The 15,147-nt window shown below is 38.6% G+C and overlaps 2 protein-coding genes across 4 annotated transcripts in view; one reads left to right on the forward strand and one right to left on the reverse strand.

The window, feature by feature from the left end:
* Atm (ATM serine/threonine kinase) overlaps nucleotides 1-5,477 on the reverse strand; it is a 103,213-nt gene extending 97,736 nt beyond the window's left edge. For both annotated transcript variants that reach the window (XM_026779117.1, XM_026779118.1), the window contains exons 1-4: nucleotides 5,121-5,477; nucleotides 3,130-3,231; nucleotides 2,928-3,040; nucleotides 718-863 (exon numbers count right to left, since the gene is read on the reverse strand). In XM_026779117.1, the coding sequence (XP_026634918.1) occupies nucleotides 718-863; nucleotides 2,928-3,040; nucleotides 3,130-3,201 (331 nt within the window). In that variant the 5' untranslated portion in view covers nucleotides 3,202-3,231; nucleotides 5,121-5,477. The remainder of the gene's footprint in view (nucleotides 1-717; nucleotides 864-2,927; nucleotides 3,041-3,129; nucleotides 3,232-5,120) is intronic.
* Nucleotides 5,478-5,800: 323 nt separating this feature from the next.
* LOC101980770 (protein NPAT) overlaps nucleotides 5,801-15,147 on the forward strand; it is a 34,468-nt gene continuing 25,121 nt past the window's right edge. For both annotated transcript variants that reach the window (XM_013346297.2, XM_005347356.2), the window contains exons 1-4: nucleotides 5,801-5,976; nucleotides 11,594-11,712; nucleotides 13,625-13,685; nucleotides 14,608-14,680. In XM_013346297.2, the coding sequence (XP_013201751.1) occupies nucleotides 5,940-5,976; nucleotides 11,594-11,712; nucleotides 13,625-13,685; nucleotides 14,608-14,680 (290 nt within the window). In that variant the 5' untranslated portion in view covers nucleotides 5,801-5,939. The remainder of the gene's footprint in view (nucleotides 5,977-11,593; nucleotides 11,713-13,624; nucleotides 13,686-14,607; nucleotides 14,681-15,147) is intronic.

Consider the following 15,147-nt stretch of genomic DNA (forward strand, 5'->3'; position numbering starts at 1 on the left):
AAAAAAAAAAAAAAAAAAAAAAAAAAAAAGAATTTGTAGGGGTTAGAGTGCTAGCTCAATGGAGAACATCTAATGTTCTTGCAGAGGACTTAGATTTGGTTCCCAGCATGCACATGGTACTTTATAACCATCCAGAACTCCAGTTCCAGAAGATTCTTCTATCTACAAGTACTAGGAACATATCATATGGTACACTTACACATATGCAGATAAAATAACCATAAACATAAATAGATAAGTCTGAGAAATTAAGGTAGAAGCAGTAATAGAGACAGATTTTTTTTAAAAAATCCTTAACAATTTTATTTTTATATTTAATATTTTATTTTTATTATTCACTTTGTGTGTGTGCACATGGCTCACACATGTACATGTGTGGTGGTCGGAGGACAGCTTGGTTGTGGGACTCACACTGAGGTGCCCAGCCATCTCACCACCCTACCAGGCTCTTACACCTTTGACACTGCTCAGCTTCAAAACGCTTACTGAATCTTTAAGACAACACTTCTGCTGACATCTAAAGACAGAGGGGAATTAAAGAAATAATTCTGATCTTTCCATTTTGGAGATTAAAGATTTTATATGCTAAATTCCCCCAAATTTTGGTACTAGTCAGTATGTGCTAGGGATTTCAGTCAGTACTTAATTTTTACGGTACTGTATTAAAATCCGATTTATGCTAACTCCTGACTGTGTGTAATACATAATGTTGCTTACTCTTATTTGCACATTTGATGAAGAATCTGACTAAACTGCTGATCTCTTGCATCTTTTTCTGTCTGGAAGTCTGTGTGGAGGCTGATACAGTTGATTTTGCTGTTCTCAGACATTCTGTTTCTTTTTTAATATAATTCTGTAGGAACCTGGAAGAAAAAATGCATATTCTCATTAACGCTTATAATTTTAAATTTTATCATTCAAAAGTCTCCTGTACGCCTTCCCCCAAAACATCATTTAAACCACAGTGTTGTACTAGTTACATGAAACTATCTTTTCCAAGGTCTAACGAGGTGCAAAATCAATATAAAGCCTGGCTTGCAAAGCTTTTAAGCCTGTAAGCTGCACGGTTGTCCGTCACCTCACCTACTTGCTCAGAATGCTACTGAGGACTTCAACTCTCCTTACATTACAAGCAGCTAGTAATATTTCTGGTCTTTAAATGAAGCCTGGCTAGAAGATATTGAAAGCTGGCCAAGATTATTAGGTACAAATATGGCCTATCTAATCAGCATATAAAAAAACAAATAACTATATTTGTAAAGTTGGAAATAAATTAAATGCTCAACAAGGAAGCATGCATTTTTCCATATCATATGCATTTAGAATTGAAACAGTTTAGTATCAATCAAGAGAAGAATTATCAACTGGGAACACTCTAGAGGCAGAGGCAGGCAGATCTTTGGGTTTGAGTTCAGCTGGTCTAAAGATCAAGTTCTAGGATAACCAAGGCTACACAGAGAAACCCTGTCCCCCCAAAAAATAAATAAATGAATAGATAAATAAGTTTATTTGTTAGAAGTATTATAAGACAATATAATATTCTATAAAGAAATGTGAACCTTTCTTTACTGCAATTATTTATTTAATTTGTAATGAACTGAACTCATTATCTTCCTCTATCAACTTCCCAAGAGCCAAGATTACAGGTATTATACCACCATACCAGCTTCAGATATCTACATAAATTTAAAACACATTTGGGGGGCTGCAGAGATGGCTCAGTGGTTAAGAGTGCTTACTGTTCTTCCAAAGGACTAGAATTCAGTTCCCAGCACCCATGCCAAACAGATTACAACCTACTTCAACTCCAGCTCAAGGGTATCCAATGTCCACTTTTGACTCCTAGGAACCTGCATATACTTGATAAAGACACACGTGCGCGTGTGCGTGCATACACACCTACACAAAAATGTTTTCAATTTTTTTTCAAAAACTTTCCCCCAAAAAGTCTCACAATATCTGTTTCTAGTTATATATAAATTTGCGGTTGAAAATAAAGTTTTAGGGATGGAGAGATGTCTCAGTGGTTAAGAATACTAGCTCTTCCGGAGGTCCTGAGTTCAATTCCCAGCAACCACATGGTGGCTCACAACCGTCTATAATGGGATCTGATAACCTCTTCTGTCAAGCAGGCATACATGCAGACAGAGCACTAGTACATAAAAACAAATAAATAAATGTTTTTAAGGAAAAAAAATGAAGTTTCAATATAAAAATGTATAAACTATGCCACAAACAAGTATTTTTAAACTCCGCTAATGTGAAAGTATTCCAATATTTACTTCATTTGCTTTAGTATAATTTAGCACATGCCAGATACTTATAATCAGCAACAATCAAAACGATAAACAAATATTATAACTTACTTTTTTGTTTTCTGGTTTTTTTTTTTTTTTGTTTTTTTGTTTTTTTTTTTTGAGATAGGGTCTCTCTGTATAGTCCTGGCTGTCCTAGAACTCGTTCTGTTGACCAGTCTGGCCTCAAACTCAGAGATATGCCTGCCTCTGCCTCCAGAGTGCTGGGACTAAAGGTGGGCGTGTACCACTACTGCCCAGTTATTACTACTTATAAATCTAATTTGGAACAAATCCGTATAAACTAGTCAAAGTGAAAAGAATTCTTAATCTTTGTTTTCTTTGAGACAGGGTCTTGCTATGCAGGCCAGATAAGACTGGAACTCATGCACCTCCTTCCTCAAAAATACAGTATTACAGAAATTCCATGATGGCCAGCTTCTTTCTTGATCTTAAATGACATATATCTAAAGCATTTTGTTGAAAAATGACTTGAAACTTTCAACATTCTGTATGAATTTTCAAAATTCTCTTAGATAACTAAGTGCCAACTTCCTATATAACACACAATGAAGAAAATCAAAAGGGATCACAAAACAGAAAAAGAGAGTAAAACAAAATCAAAGAGGATACCTGAAAACAGCATCCCAATTCAAATATTTTTGTTGTTTGGAATCTGAATGCTTATCTAAATTTAGAACTGTTTCAGGATCCTGAATCAGACGCTTAAATTTCTCCACTTCTTTCTGAAAATTAAAAAAAAGAATATAATAATAATTACATGTTACCTATCAAACATGTATTTTAGGAAAAACAATTTCAAATAATTTATTACCCTTCGTTCTGTAGCTCTATCATGTTCTAATTGTCGGCAGCAAATGAGCAGATCGTTAAGTGCTAGACTCATGGTTTAAGATTTCAGACCATACATCCTCACCTGTAAATAAAAATAAATATATGCAATTAATTTCATTTATTTTGGTTATTTGGTGCTGAGAACTGGCTATGCTATAAATCTGCAATTATTTTACACTACAATACCTCTATACATATAAACCTAACTGTACATACAGAGGCAGACTATGATCAACACTGCAATAATTTTTTGTAACATTTCTATAGGTCATTTTCTTAGAATATATTAAAATTATGCTCTTCTCAAATGTGTGCTTTGTATAGCAGAATTAAGTACATTTTGAAGAAAATAAAACAGTTCAGTATTATCTCTATAAAGAGAAAACATTTATTGATAGTGCAAACTATTTGTTTCACATATACAGTGTTTGTTAGGCATGTGTATGCGACAGCAAGAAAATAAATGAACTACACTGACACAAAACCTCCCCTCTGGGAGACATCTGGGGAAAATGATGGCAACAAAAATATTAATGCATAGCTCCAAATTGTAACATATGCCTCAAAGAAGCAAAAAATACAGGAGAAAACAACAGAATGAACAGAGTGTGATATGCATTGTAGTACCACTGGTGAGGAGGCAGAGGCAGGAAGATCAGTTTAAGGTCACCTTCAGTGTGAGTTCAATTCCAGGTGGCACTATAAAAGCTCCTGTTGCAAAAAAAAAAAAAAAAAAACAGTTTATATTTTAGATAAATTGATAGCAACATGTATCAAAGGAGGTTTAATAATGTCAAGATCTGAATTGGTGCCAATTACAAGAACTAAAGAGTGAACATTCTAGGGAAGGAAACTGGAGAAGCCAAAACTCCCTAAGACAGGAAAAAAGAGTACCTGTGAAAGGACCTGAAAGATGCCAGATTATGCTAGCTTCAGAACCAAAGCTAGTCAACGAGATAGGAGAGCTATCCCGTTACTAAAACAGATAACATAGTTTCAACTCCCAACAGTCAACTGAAATAGTCTCCTAAGCAAAAGCCCTGGAACTGACAAATTCACTCTTTCTTTCAATCCAGTGGATGTAGTCACAAATTTGACAGTGACAATTACATGTCATCTTCCCAGAAGTAACCCCACCTCTGGCATGCCATTCTCGGCTAGTGCAAAGAGCACAGGGCTCAGCCAACTATGGCAGCACATCTCGAAATTCCCAGGCCTGGGGAGGACAGGCAGCAAGACTGTGAGTTCACAGCTAGCATGGGCTGCATGAGACTGGGCTCTACAGTTTGTACTGTGCGCTGCAAGTCCACTCAGTTAACAGGTATCCACCCTGGAGAATGCTGTTAACCTCTCAAAGCTGCTTTCTCCATGCTAAACGAGAAAATGATGCCAGCATCTGTATCTGTATCTCTCTCTCTCTTGCACACACACGGGGGGGGGGGAGCGCAAATGTTCAGAGTAACGGCCATCCTATTACCGTTTTCCCTTAGGATAACTTCTTAAGTCTATTTGGATGGTTCTCTCTCTCTCTCTCTCTTTTTCCCCTCCTCTTTTTTGTTCTTATCCCTTCTGTGGCTGAAAACCTGCAAAATCTGTAACACTCAGTAACAGCTCGCTCTGAACCTTCAGAAGCCTACGCTCTACGCGTTTCCTCGGGTCGGAAAGCTCCGCAAGCACCGTGCAGAACAATTTACATCCGGCGAAGTGCCGCAGTAATCAGGCTCAATTTCCAGAGCCGTCCCTCCGCGGCTAACGCGGCGCTCTCCTCTCCCGTAGTCGCCCTGAGAGGTAGCTGGCTAATCATCCGTGCCAGGTGGCGGGGACCGAGGGGCCCAGCGGTTAACTCTTTGGGGCTGGCAACGCACCGTCCCACAGAAGACAGCGCAGGTCACACAGCTGACAATAAAAACTGAACTCGGACTGATTCCCGAGCCCATGCTCTGAACCACAAACCTCTATTTTTTTACGAACCTGTAGCTTAAACGTAAATATCAGAACTCTTCCGGCGACAGACGGGAAGAGGGGACACGCAGAAGGGAAAGTTCAGGCTCACTCCAAGCGGGGTGCGCAGCCGGGGGGAGCAGACCACAGACGGCCGGGCAAGATGAGGTGAGAGGCGTCCAAGGCCATTCCGGAGCCGATGAAAGATGGGGGTCTGAGGAGACTTTTCCCGCACCGAAGCCCCGGAGTTCGCTCCGAGCTCCTACCGTTGCATTTTGTCTCCCAGTGCAAACCGAGGTAGCTTCGTCTTTTCCCGCGGCCACGCACCCCGCAGCTGGTTCTCCAAGCACGCCTTCGCGCTTCCGGTTCAAAAGCAGCAAGTTCGTGCAGCGTGGGTCCCCAAAGGAAGGCGTCTGAGGCGCTGCACCGTGCGCGCGTGCGCACAGCGATCACGCCCTCTCCGACTCAAAACATTCGTCGCCCTCAAAACATTCACCCGGCATGAGGAAAGGCGCCTGCGCGCGGCGCACCAATGACGAACGACCTCGCGCCGGGAGCTCCGCCCAGGGGCCGACGCTCCCACACCCGGCCACCGGGTCCTCGCTAGCCCCGCCCCTCCGGGGACGGAAATGACGACAATTCGGCAGAGCACGGAGGCGGGTTTCATTTCGGCGCCTTTCTGTCTCCCGCGGAAGTGATTGGTTGGTGTGTCACGAAAGAGGCGGGACGAATTGCCGCGGGTTCAGTGCCGCCACTGGAACCGGGAGATGCGGCGGCGCCGGGGCTGTCGCTGTGTTTGCTTTGAGTTGACTCTCGCCCCGTCAGGCGGCTCCCTGTGCAGCGCGGATCATGCTGTTACCCTCGGATGTAGCCAGGCTGGTGTTGGGTATGTGCCGGTCCCGGAGGGCGGATGATCGGACCGGGGTGGAGGGGACAGAAAGACCGGAGGCGGGAGGGACAGTTGCTTGGGGTGGGGAAGCTTTGGGAGGTCGCCCCCTCGGGTCCGAGTTCAGCCCGGCGGAGGTGCCCGGTTCCTCTGAAGCCCGGGGTGCATGGATGCCCCTCCTCGAGCTGCGCGGCGAGGTGGCAGCCGGAGAGAAGCTCGGCATGGAACACCTGGGGCCTGGATTCCGAGGCAGAGCCAGGCCCGATGGGACCCCTGGAAGAGGGTCGCCTACGTGATGGACGGGGCTGGCTGGCCCTCATCCTTTCCCCTTGACACAGCTGGGGCCGAAAAAGGAAAAGGGAAAAAAAAAAAAAAGCGCTTCCCCGGCCGCCCAGCTTTGTGGAAAGACTTTCCCAACGCCCTTATCCAGAATCCGACGGTAGCCCTAGGAATTCGGGACACAAGCTCTCCCTCCGGAGAGCTTGAAATGCCAGTTGCATATTTTAGAACGGCCGTTTTTCATGTTCTTCAGCAAATATTTCGGGGGATCGGACGACTGCCTTCTGGTTGCACACGTTCTCTAGCCCGAGTTTTTCCTCCATTTTTGAAAAAGGCTCGTTCGTATACACCACTGGGTGCTCGGGGTAGATTGTCTGTGTGAAATACAGTTTTCGTTGTTTGCCCTCTGAAAGAATAAAAGGAATTGTACTGCTGGGAACAAGTGCCTCTTTGGCTCAAAACTGGGCAGTGACTTTTTGAGACATCATTTGCGACATCTCTAGAAGAAATTGATACAAGTTTGGTGAATCCTTCCCTAGTTTTCACAACCGTTACTAACATTTGCATTAGCCTAGTCCTGTTCAAAAAAATAAAATAAAAATTGCCTGGGGTTCTTGATAAGCACGTTTAGCAGGAAATATTAAGTGACTTTAAATGGTTCCACTGCCCATTTTTAGAGAACCTTAAACACTAAAACTTAACGTTCTGAATGTCCATTTTTTTCCCTACTTCATCAGAATTGAGTAGTTAGATTTGTAACTTTGAAAGTTAGCTATCTTGTAATTTTTAAATTTATTAGGGATATATGAAAAGTATGTACTAATATATCCTTTTTACCCCCTCTGTTCATTGTTTGGGTAAGAATTGTTGTGTCTTTTAGAAGTCTGGTGATCCAAATGAAATCCGTGATCATAGTCTTAAAAAAGATTTTTTGGCCTTCCCATCATGGTGGCCCATGCCTTTAATCCCAGTACTTGGAAGGCAGAGGTAGGCAGATCTTTGTGAATTTGAGTTCCAGGAGAGTGAGGGGCTACACAGAGAAACCCTGTCTCAAAAATATATATATATAAACATTGTGAATTGGATAATTATTTGTAGTGGTTTTCCTGTGTTCCTGTTTTATGAGCTGTTTAGCAGCAATCCTGATTTCTCTCCAACCAGATACCCTTAGGGCCTCCTTCCACAATCATCCCAGCTGTAAGGAGGAAATGCCTTTACATACTGTCAATGTATCATTCCCCCTCCCCCCAGAAAGTCCTGCCTGTTGAGAAAACCTTAAGGAAATAACAAGATTTTTTCTAATTGGGGTAATTGTGCTTCTGCCCCCCTATCAAGCTATTTAGGGACTATTTTTTCTCTTGGTGGCTAGAAACTCAAGTCTTGGCTTTTCAACCTTAAAACCATCTTCATTATTCAGATTTTCTTTTCAGTGTCATCAATTCCAGGGTACCTTCCTTCCCTTCTGTTTTGAAATCGTGATTTCTTTCTGTGTACTCCACTTGCAATGCATGTTTACTCCTGTTTCAAGTCTTCCTGAGGCATTCAGGTCCTAAACACATGTTCTAAGAATGAGAAACTCTTGGTATATAAAACATCTTCCCACTACTCTCAGTTCTGTGATTTAGTTATCTTTTACATATGTAAACTTATGTCAACGGTTTACTGCTTGATTGTGATTCTTCTGTTGTGCCCCCTTACCATCTTTATTTAGCCCCTCTCTTTTGGTCCCTTGTGATTTTTTTTTTTTTTTTGTCGTCGTTGTTGTTTTTTTGACATGTTCCAAATGCTGCCAGTTTCTGGGCATAAGGGAAAAGGTAATTTTTCTTCCCTTAGCATTCACTCCTCTGTTTTTTAACCCTTTAACGCCAAAACATTTTTTTTCTGAACCCCATCTCACGTTTTCCTATGCCCTTTGTCACTTATAAGATAGATTACCTTTAAAATGACTTGTTTAGTTGCTTTACTAGTTCATTTTCCTCTAATTCTTCAGCTTACAATACTCATCTCCCTGCTTTCTGCTTAACCATAGCCTGCTATTTATTGCCTTCATGGAAATTTTCAAAATACTGGAGAGGCCAAGATACTCCAGTAAACTGTCGCTTACTGCCTCTAGCTCATCAGTTTGGCTTTTACTAATATGCCATAGGAAGTGCTCTGTGGAGCTAATTCTACTTGTCTTTCAACCCAGGCCCATCTTCTTAATATTGTCGCTAGGCTACAGCAGAAAAAAAACTTGCTTCAAATATTATATATTCCTCTTTCCCTTTTTCCTAATACACTTGTATTAAAGGTTCGAGTCAAATGTAATATCAGAAAGTTCTTCCAATAGCTACAGTTAGTAATTTCTCCAGTGTCCTGTTAAAGTAGATGTGTTGGTAGATAACAGTGTTTTTGGTAAGAAACACATAACAAAAATGGTCATTCTAGTAATTTATAAGCTTATAGTGTTAGTTACATGGCTTTGTTCTGCAACCATCCCTGCCATCTACCTCTAAAATTTTACTTCCTAAATTGAAACCTTCTCAGTAGTTTTTATCTTAGATTCAAGAGTTCTTAGGAACCAAAATGATAAAACATAATACATCTGAAATGTGATCTTCAATAGTAACAATTTTAAAGTAGGGATATCTGAAATAAAGGGGGTTGTTGTTGTTTGGCTTCGGGTTTTTTTGTTTGTTTTTTTTTGTTTGTTTGTTTCTAAATGTTTCTTGTGCTCCAAAAAAAAAATACCCTATGTTTGTATGTTTGTTTTTCTTCATCTAAGGCATAAGTTAGAAGTAAGAAAACCTATTTATTAACTACAAGACGAAAGTGGTGAGTTGATTCCCAGATCAGAGCAGGGCCTAAAATGAAATGACCTTTTCTTTCCTTGCTCTTTCCTTGTTGGAAGTGATAAAATGGTTTTATAGACCATCTCATCAGGATTGGGTTTTTTTATTGTTTTTGTTTTGTTTTGTTTTGTTTTTTTTACTGTTTTGCCTGCTGTATGTAGGGGGTCAGAATAGGGTGTTTGTTGGAGCCCCTGGAACTGGAGTTACAGATGGTTAAAAACTACAATGTGAGTGCTAAAAACTGAAGCCAGGGCTGGAGAATTGGCTCAGCAATTAAGAACATTAGCTATTCTTCCTGGGGTCCTGGGTTCAATTCCCAGCACCCACGTGGCAGCTCACAGCTGTCTGTAACTCCATTTCTTGAGGATTCAACACTCAGACAGACATACATACAGGCAAAACACCAATGTACATGAGATAAATATTAATATTAGAGAAGGAAAAAAAGAACCAAACCCAGTCTTTGCGAAGGGCAGCAGGTGCTCTGAACCAGCCCTTGTTTGTTTTGTTTTTAATTAAAACTGTGTTAAAAAATACATTTCCAACTGGACAGTGGTGATGTACTCCTTTAATCCCAAAACTCAGGGAAGGCAGAGACAGGTAGATATCTTTGAGTTTGAGGTCAGCCTGGTCTACAAGAGCTAGTTCCAGGACAGCACAGATACACAGAGAAACCCTGTCTCGAGGAAAAAAAATATACATTTCCAAGTGAAGAAACTCTTAAAATTTAAAATAAGAAGAAACTTTAGATGTCATTTATTAAGGCAAACAAAAATGTTTTTTGCTTGCTGTATTTTACCAACACAGATAAATACACTTAGGATAAGCAATGTAAGGGATTACTTAGAATTATTACAAAAGACTTACAAGTATAAGCAAAGGGAATACGGTATATAGAAAAATTAGTTTTCTGAAGAATTGAATTATATTAAACACCAAAGAATGAGTTGAAACTACCTAGGCTAAGGCAAAATGAGCTGCCCAAACAAACAGTACAGTATACATTTGGCTTTAAAATAAGAGCATTGTTATTTGTGGAACTTTTGTAAGATTAATTTGTTTGAAGAGATGGAATGGTAAGACAATTAAAATGAAATTAGGATGCAACAAGTAAAGTTTCATACAGTATGTGCTGAATTTACAATTAGGTTTTTTTCATGGCAGTAAATAACGCAAAATAAAATATTGGAGAGAATATAATATTTTTAATAAGCAATACTACCATTAATTCCAAAACATTTGTATATCTCCGACAGGAAATATATATGATAATAAGCATTCTCAACTTTCCCAGCCTCCAGCAGTTACCTTCTTTATACGTATGGATTTGCTTTTTCTGGACATCACCTATAGTTGAAATATTTGTGGTTTTTTTGTGGGTTTTTGTTTAGTTTTGTTTTTTGCCTGAATTCCTTTAACATGGTTTCAAGAGTGATTCAGATCATAAAGGGTTTAAGGCTTCTGTCCCAGTTTGTATGAACTGAATAATGGTTTTCCTTTTACATTTTCCTAATGACTAGTAAAGTTGAATGCCTTTCCAGGAGTTTGTAGTATTACCCTCTTTGCAGAGCTTTTGCTTATTTCTTAATTAGATTACCTTTTTATTATTGACCCTTTCAAGTTCATTATATAGTTTGCTTTCTAGCATTTACCAGATATATGATATGCAGATTTTTTCTTCCATTTTAAAACTTATTTTACTGGATTGATGGCATCCTTAGTATGTATCATAGAAATTTGAAATGTTGAAAATCAGCTTATCTTTTTCTTTGATTTCTTGTTTCAGATATTATACCTAGGATATCATTGTTCTATTCAAGACCAAAAGTTTATCATTTTGTTATTTATTTTTGTTTTTCTAAACATTTTATAACCTTTGCCGTTACAGTTTTCTTTTTTGTTTGGATTTGGGGAGCCAGCTTCTTTTTTTTTTTATAGAGCCAAGTGGTTAACAACCTCTTAGCCTTTACTTGTTAAAGTTGAAGTTCTTGTTGATATTAATATAATTTAATGGTTATAAATTGAAAATTAGAATTTTCTTCTGACCTTTAACACAATGTACAAAGATCTCTGTTCACTTTGTTCAATCTTGAAGTAGATAGTCAAACACACACGTAATTGATACTGAAAGAATATGGCGTTTCAGTAATCCAATAAATGGATATATATCATCCCCTTTCCTAGTTACTGTCGAAGCCATGGAGTAGTGGAGTGTACTTGCTTACTATTTCCTTGTTTTTGTTGTTGTTTTTCTAAATGTATTATGCAACGATTGTCGTTTGTCAAATATCTTTTTATAAGCGCAGCTAGAATTGGATCCTATGGAGGAGCCAGTGACTGTAGTTGTCCTGTTTCATACTGCAACCCAACCTAGTGAAAGGTTGTAAAACACCAGCGTGTTTACCTGAGGCTATGCTAATAATTTTCCTACATGCTCTAGCATTTTGAAAGTCACTTATCAAAAGTACAGAATTACTGAAGTATTTGAACTTCTCTTCGTCATTTAGGTTACTTACAACAAGAAAACCTCACATCTACGTGCCAGACGTTTATTTTGGAAAGCTCAAATTTAAAAGAATATGCAGAACACTGTACTGATGAAGGTTTTATTCCAGCCTGCTTACTGGTGAGTTACTCATTCCTTATAGGACATTTCATTACTAACCAACACAGAAGACTGGAAAGCAGAGCCTTAAAATGAACTTATTAATGATGTGAGGCACTGTGTCTGTTGTCCCATCTGCTTGGGAACTTAATAATCACAGGATCACTTGAACCCAGGGGTTAGGGACAACCTAGACAACATGGCAAGACCCTTGTCATTCATCAGCCAAATGAGCTATGGCACATAGCAACATGACTTATCACTGCCTAATTCACATAGATGGAAGACAGAGATTTAGTCAGGTGGTAGATATCTATAATGCAGACTTTGGAAGACTGATGCAGGACAATTGTCATTACTTTTAGACCAACCTGAGCTATATAACAAGACCTTGTCCAGAAATTTAAAAAAAATATCGTCACTTCCTTTTGTAGCTATCTATATATAAAAGGAATATTCTAGAGTTACGTGATTTCACGTGGTACTTGAAGTTGTATGTTAAGGATGACTTTTTAGTGAATTATTTGGATTGTTCTAATTTTTACATAAAAAGATGATTAGAATACCACAAACAGTTTTGAACATTTTGAAAGAGTTGCAGCACTAGGAGAGACGGCTCAAGCACCTGTGGCTCCTCCAAAGCACTCACATTTCATACCCAGCGCCCATGTCTGATGGCTCTTTAATTTTTTTTGATTATGTGTATTTGTCTGTTTTTGTGAGAATATGTACACATGTATGCAGGTGCTCTCAGAGGCCAGAAGAAAAATCGGATCCCTGGAGCTGGAGTCACAGGTAGTTGTAAGTTGTCCTGTGTGGGTGCTGAGAACTGAACTTGGTCCTCTGAAAGGGTAGTAGTACACTCTGACCCTCTGGACCATCTCTCCAGATAAGTGAACTGAGGTCTTGAAAAGAAAATTGCATGCCCAAAATTCAATTCATTTTTACAAAGAATGAAAGAGTGATTTCTTAGGCAAATCTGCCTTCTCAAGCTTAGTGCTGGTTAAGCACTCTCTGTCTGAGCTATATCCCAGCTTCATTTTTACTTCTTACTTTGAGTTTGGTTTTCCCTAACTTACCTGAATTGGTCTTGAACTTTCTCTGTAGCTCAGACAGAACTTGAATTTACAGTCCTTCTACTTTACCCTCCCAAGCAAGTACTTAGGAATATAGAACTGTACCATATTCCTTTAATCCCAGCATTCAGGAAACCAAGACCAGCCTGGATTTTGTGGTAAGACCCTGTTACTCCCTGTGCCCCCCCCCCCTCAAAAAAAGAAATCTAGTATTGAAAGTTGGGAGGGAAAAGAGACCTAATTGTCTGTGTCAGACCTCTTCCTCAGTATATTACATACGTCCTCAATATTATCTAAAATAATTGTACAATATGTTTGCAGTAGATTTTAAAGGATTTGACACATGCTATTAAGTTTTTTGAAATCAGAATTCTTGGTTCCAAAATCCTTGCTATTTTAATAACCTCAAGAGTATATGATCATACTATTGTAACAGACTACTCTTGCATTGTAGTGAGCATAGGGAAGGCATGTAGGTAGGCTAACAGAAATGAAGAGCTCCTCGGGAAGAGTATTTCATATACACTTATTTTTAAAAGTTCAGTTTTACATGGTTTACGTGGCTTTCAGGTTAGACCTGGGACCTTATTTCTTTAAAACAGTAAAACAGCATATCTCCCTCCTGACTGGAAACTGCTTTTCATGACCGTGCTTTTCGCATAAGGACTCCTGTAGGCACAGTTCAGGCGGATAGCGTGTTTTCTGTCAGATGTGTCACAAATACCTTAGTGAATGTTGGTGGCCTGCTTCTCTACCCTTTCCTTACTGGATTTCTGCAGTCTACATCTTTCGTTGGCTTTTATGATGGGAAAGTGATAGTTGTATGGTTTGGTAATATTTGATCTTTTGTTTTTCAGTCCTTATTTGGAAAAAACTTGACAACAATTTTGAACGAATATGTAGCCATGAAGGCAAAAGGTAAGAAGTTGGATGTCATTGTTTTAAGATATAGTCTCATAAAAAGCTTTGAAAAAATTAATATTATTCTGATAAGATATATTTTACTGGGAAACAATTTATTTTTGCTTATATTGAGTAAAACAAATTCTAAAACTCCAAATATTAACTAACAGGCATAAGCCAAAACTCATTTTAAAATGAAATAAAGCTGAATGAACTCTAGGTTATTTATCATAATGATGAACAACCATTGATATTTGCTAAAATATTTTGAACTGACAATTTAATCTTCTGTGTAATATGAAACTGGACACAGGACTTAGTTGGAAAATTGGCTCAGAGTTAACAGAACATAAAATAATTGTTTAAATTTCTCATAATCCAGAGGGAATTAGAGATTATTTTCTTGACATTGTTCTCATAGTTCATATCATCAAAACTATTATTGTTAGATTAATTTTCATGAAGTAATATAATAGCCAAAGGAAAAGTAACTTGCTTTACTAATGCCTGGGTATGTAAGCTTCATGTTAGGTGCTTCATATTGTATTTCATTTAATTTTTAACCCAGTAAGAAGTAATTTTTACAACTGTTTTTAATAAAGATATCAATTAAGTTTGTACATATAGGAGTTTCTATCATGTTTCTGACAATTATAGTTTGCCTTTTCTGATACAAAGAAGTTAGAAAATTATTAGCCTTCTAAGTTTTTTAGACACACTTTTTTACTAGTATTGGATTTGATTCTCTGTTTTAAGAAAATAAAGCCACCTCGTTGGCCCTTTTCACACTGTTACAAATAGGCTTACTTTTCAATCGCCAGTGGAACTTTTACAATTTAGAAAAGTTTTTGTTTTATTTTCCTGCTATAATCTATGTTTTTGTTCAAATTGAAAAATGAATTTTCTTCAACTGAGCTTATTTCCTCTTACAATTTAGAAACATCAAATGAGGTCCCAACAATAATGTCATCTCTGTGGAAGAAGCTAGACCACACCCTTTCTCAGATCAGGTACTATGTTCATTACAATGTGCTGAGGAATGTACATGCACTTCGGCTGCAGAACTACTTGAGATCTTTATAATATGCACATCTAGCATCTTGAGAATTTCGAAGGTTTCATAGAAGGTGGTAGAAGTTCTTTGTCTTTAATAGAAATAATTTGAAACAAATTGCATGCTTTTATTTTGGCTTTTCGAGACAGGGTTTCTCTGTGTGGCCTTGGAGCCTGTCCTGGAACCAGCTCTATAGATCAGGTGGCCTTGAACTCAGAGAGATCTGCTTGCCTCTGCCTCCCAAGTGCTGGGATTAAAGGTGTGGGCCACCACCGCCCTGCTTTTTTTGTTGTTGTTGCATACTTTAACTGATTGTTTACAAATGAGGAAATTGCAATATATAGAAATTTAGTGACATTTTTTTCAGGTTTGCATAGCAACTTAGAAACAATTGTTTTATCTTAGAAAACCTTTTTTTTTTTT

The sequence above is a fragment of the Microtus ochrogaster genome, chromosome 5 (genome assembly GCF_000317375.1).
Source record: "Microtus ochrogaster isolate Prairie Vole_2 chromosome 5, MicOch1.0, whole genome shotgun sequence".
In the NCBI taxonomy this organism is placed as follows: Eukaryota; Metazoa; Chordata; class Mammalia; order Rodentia; family Cricetidae; genus Microtus; species Microtus ochrogaster.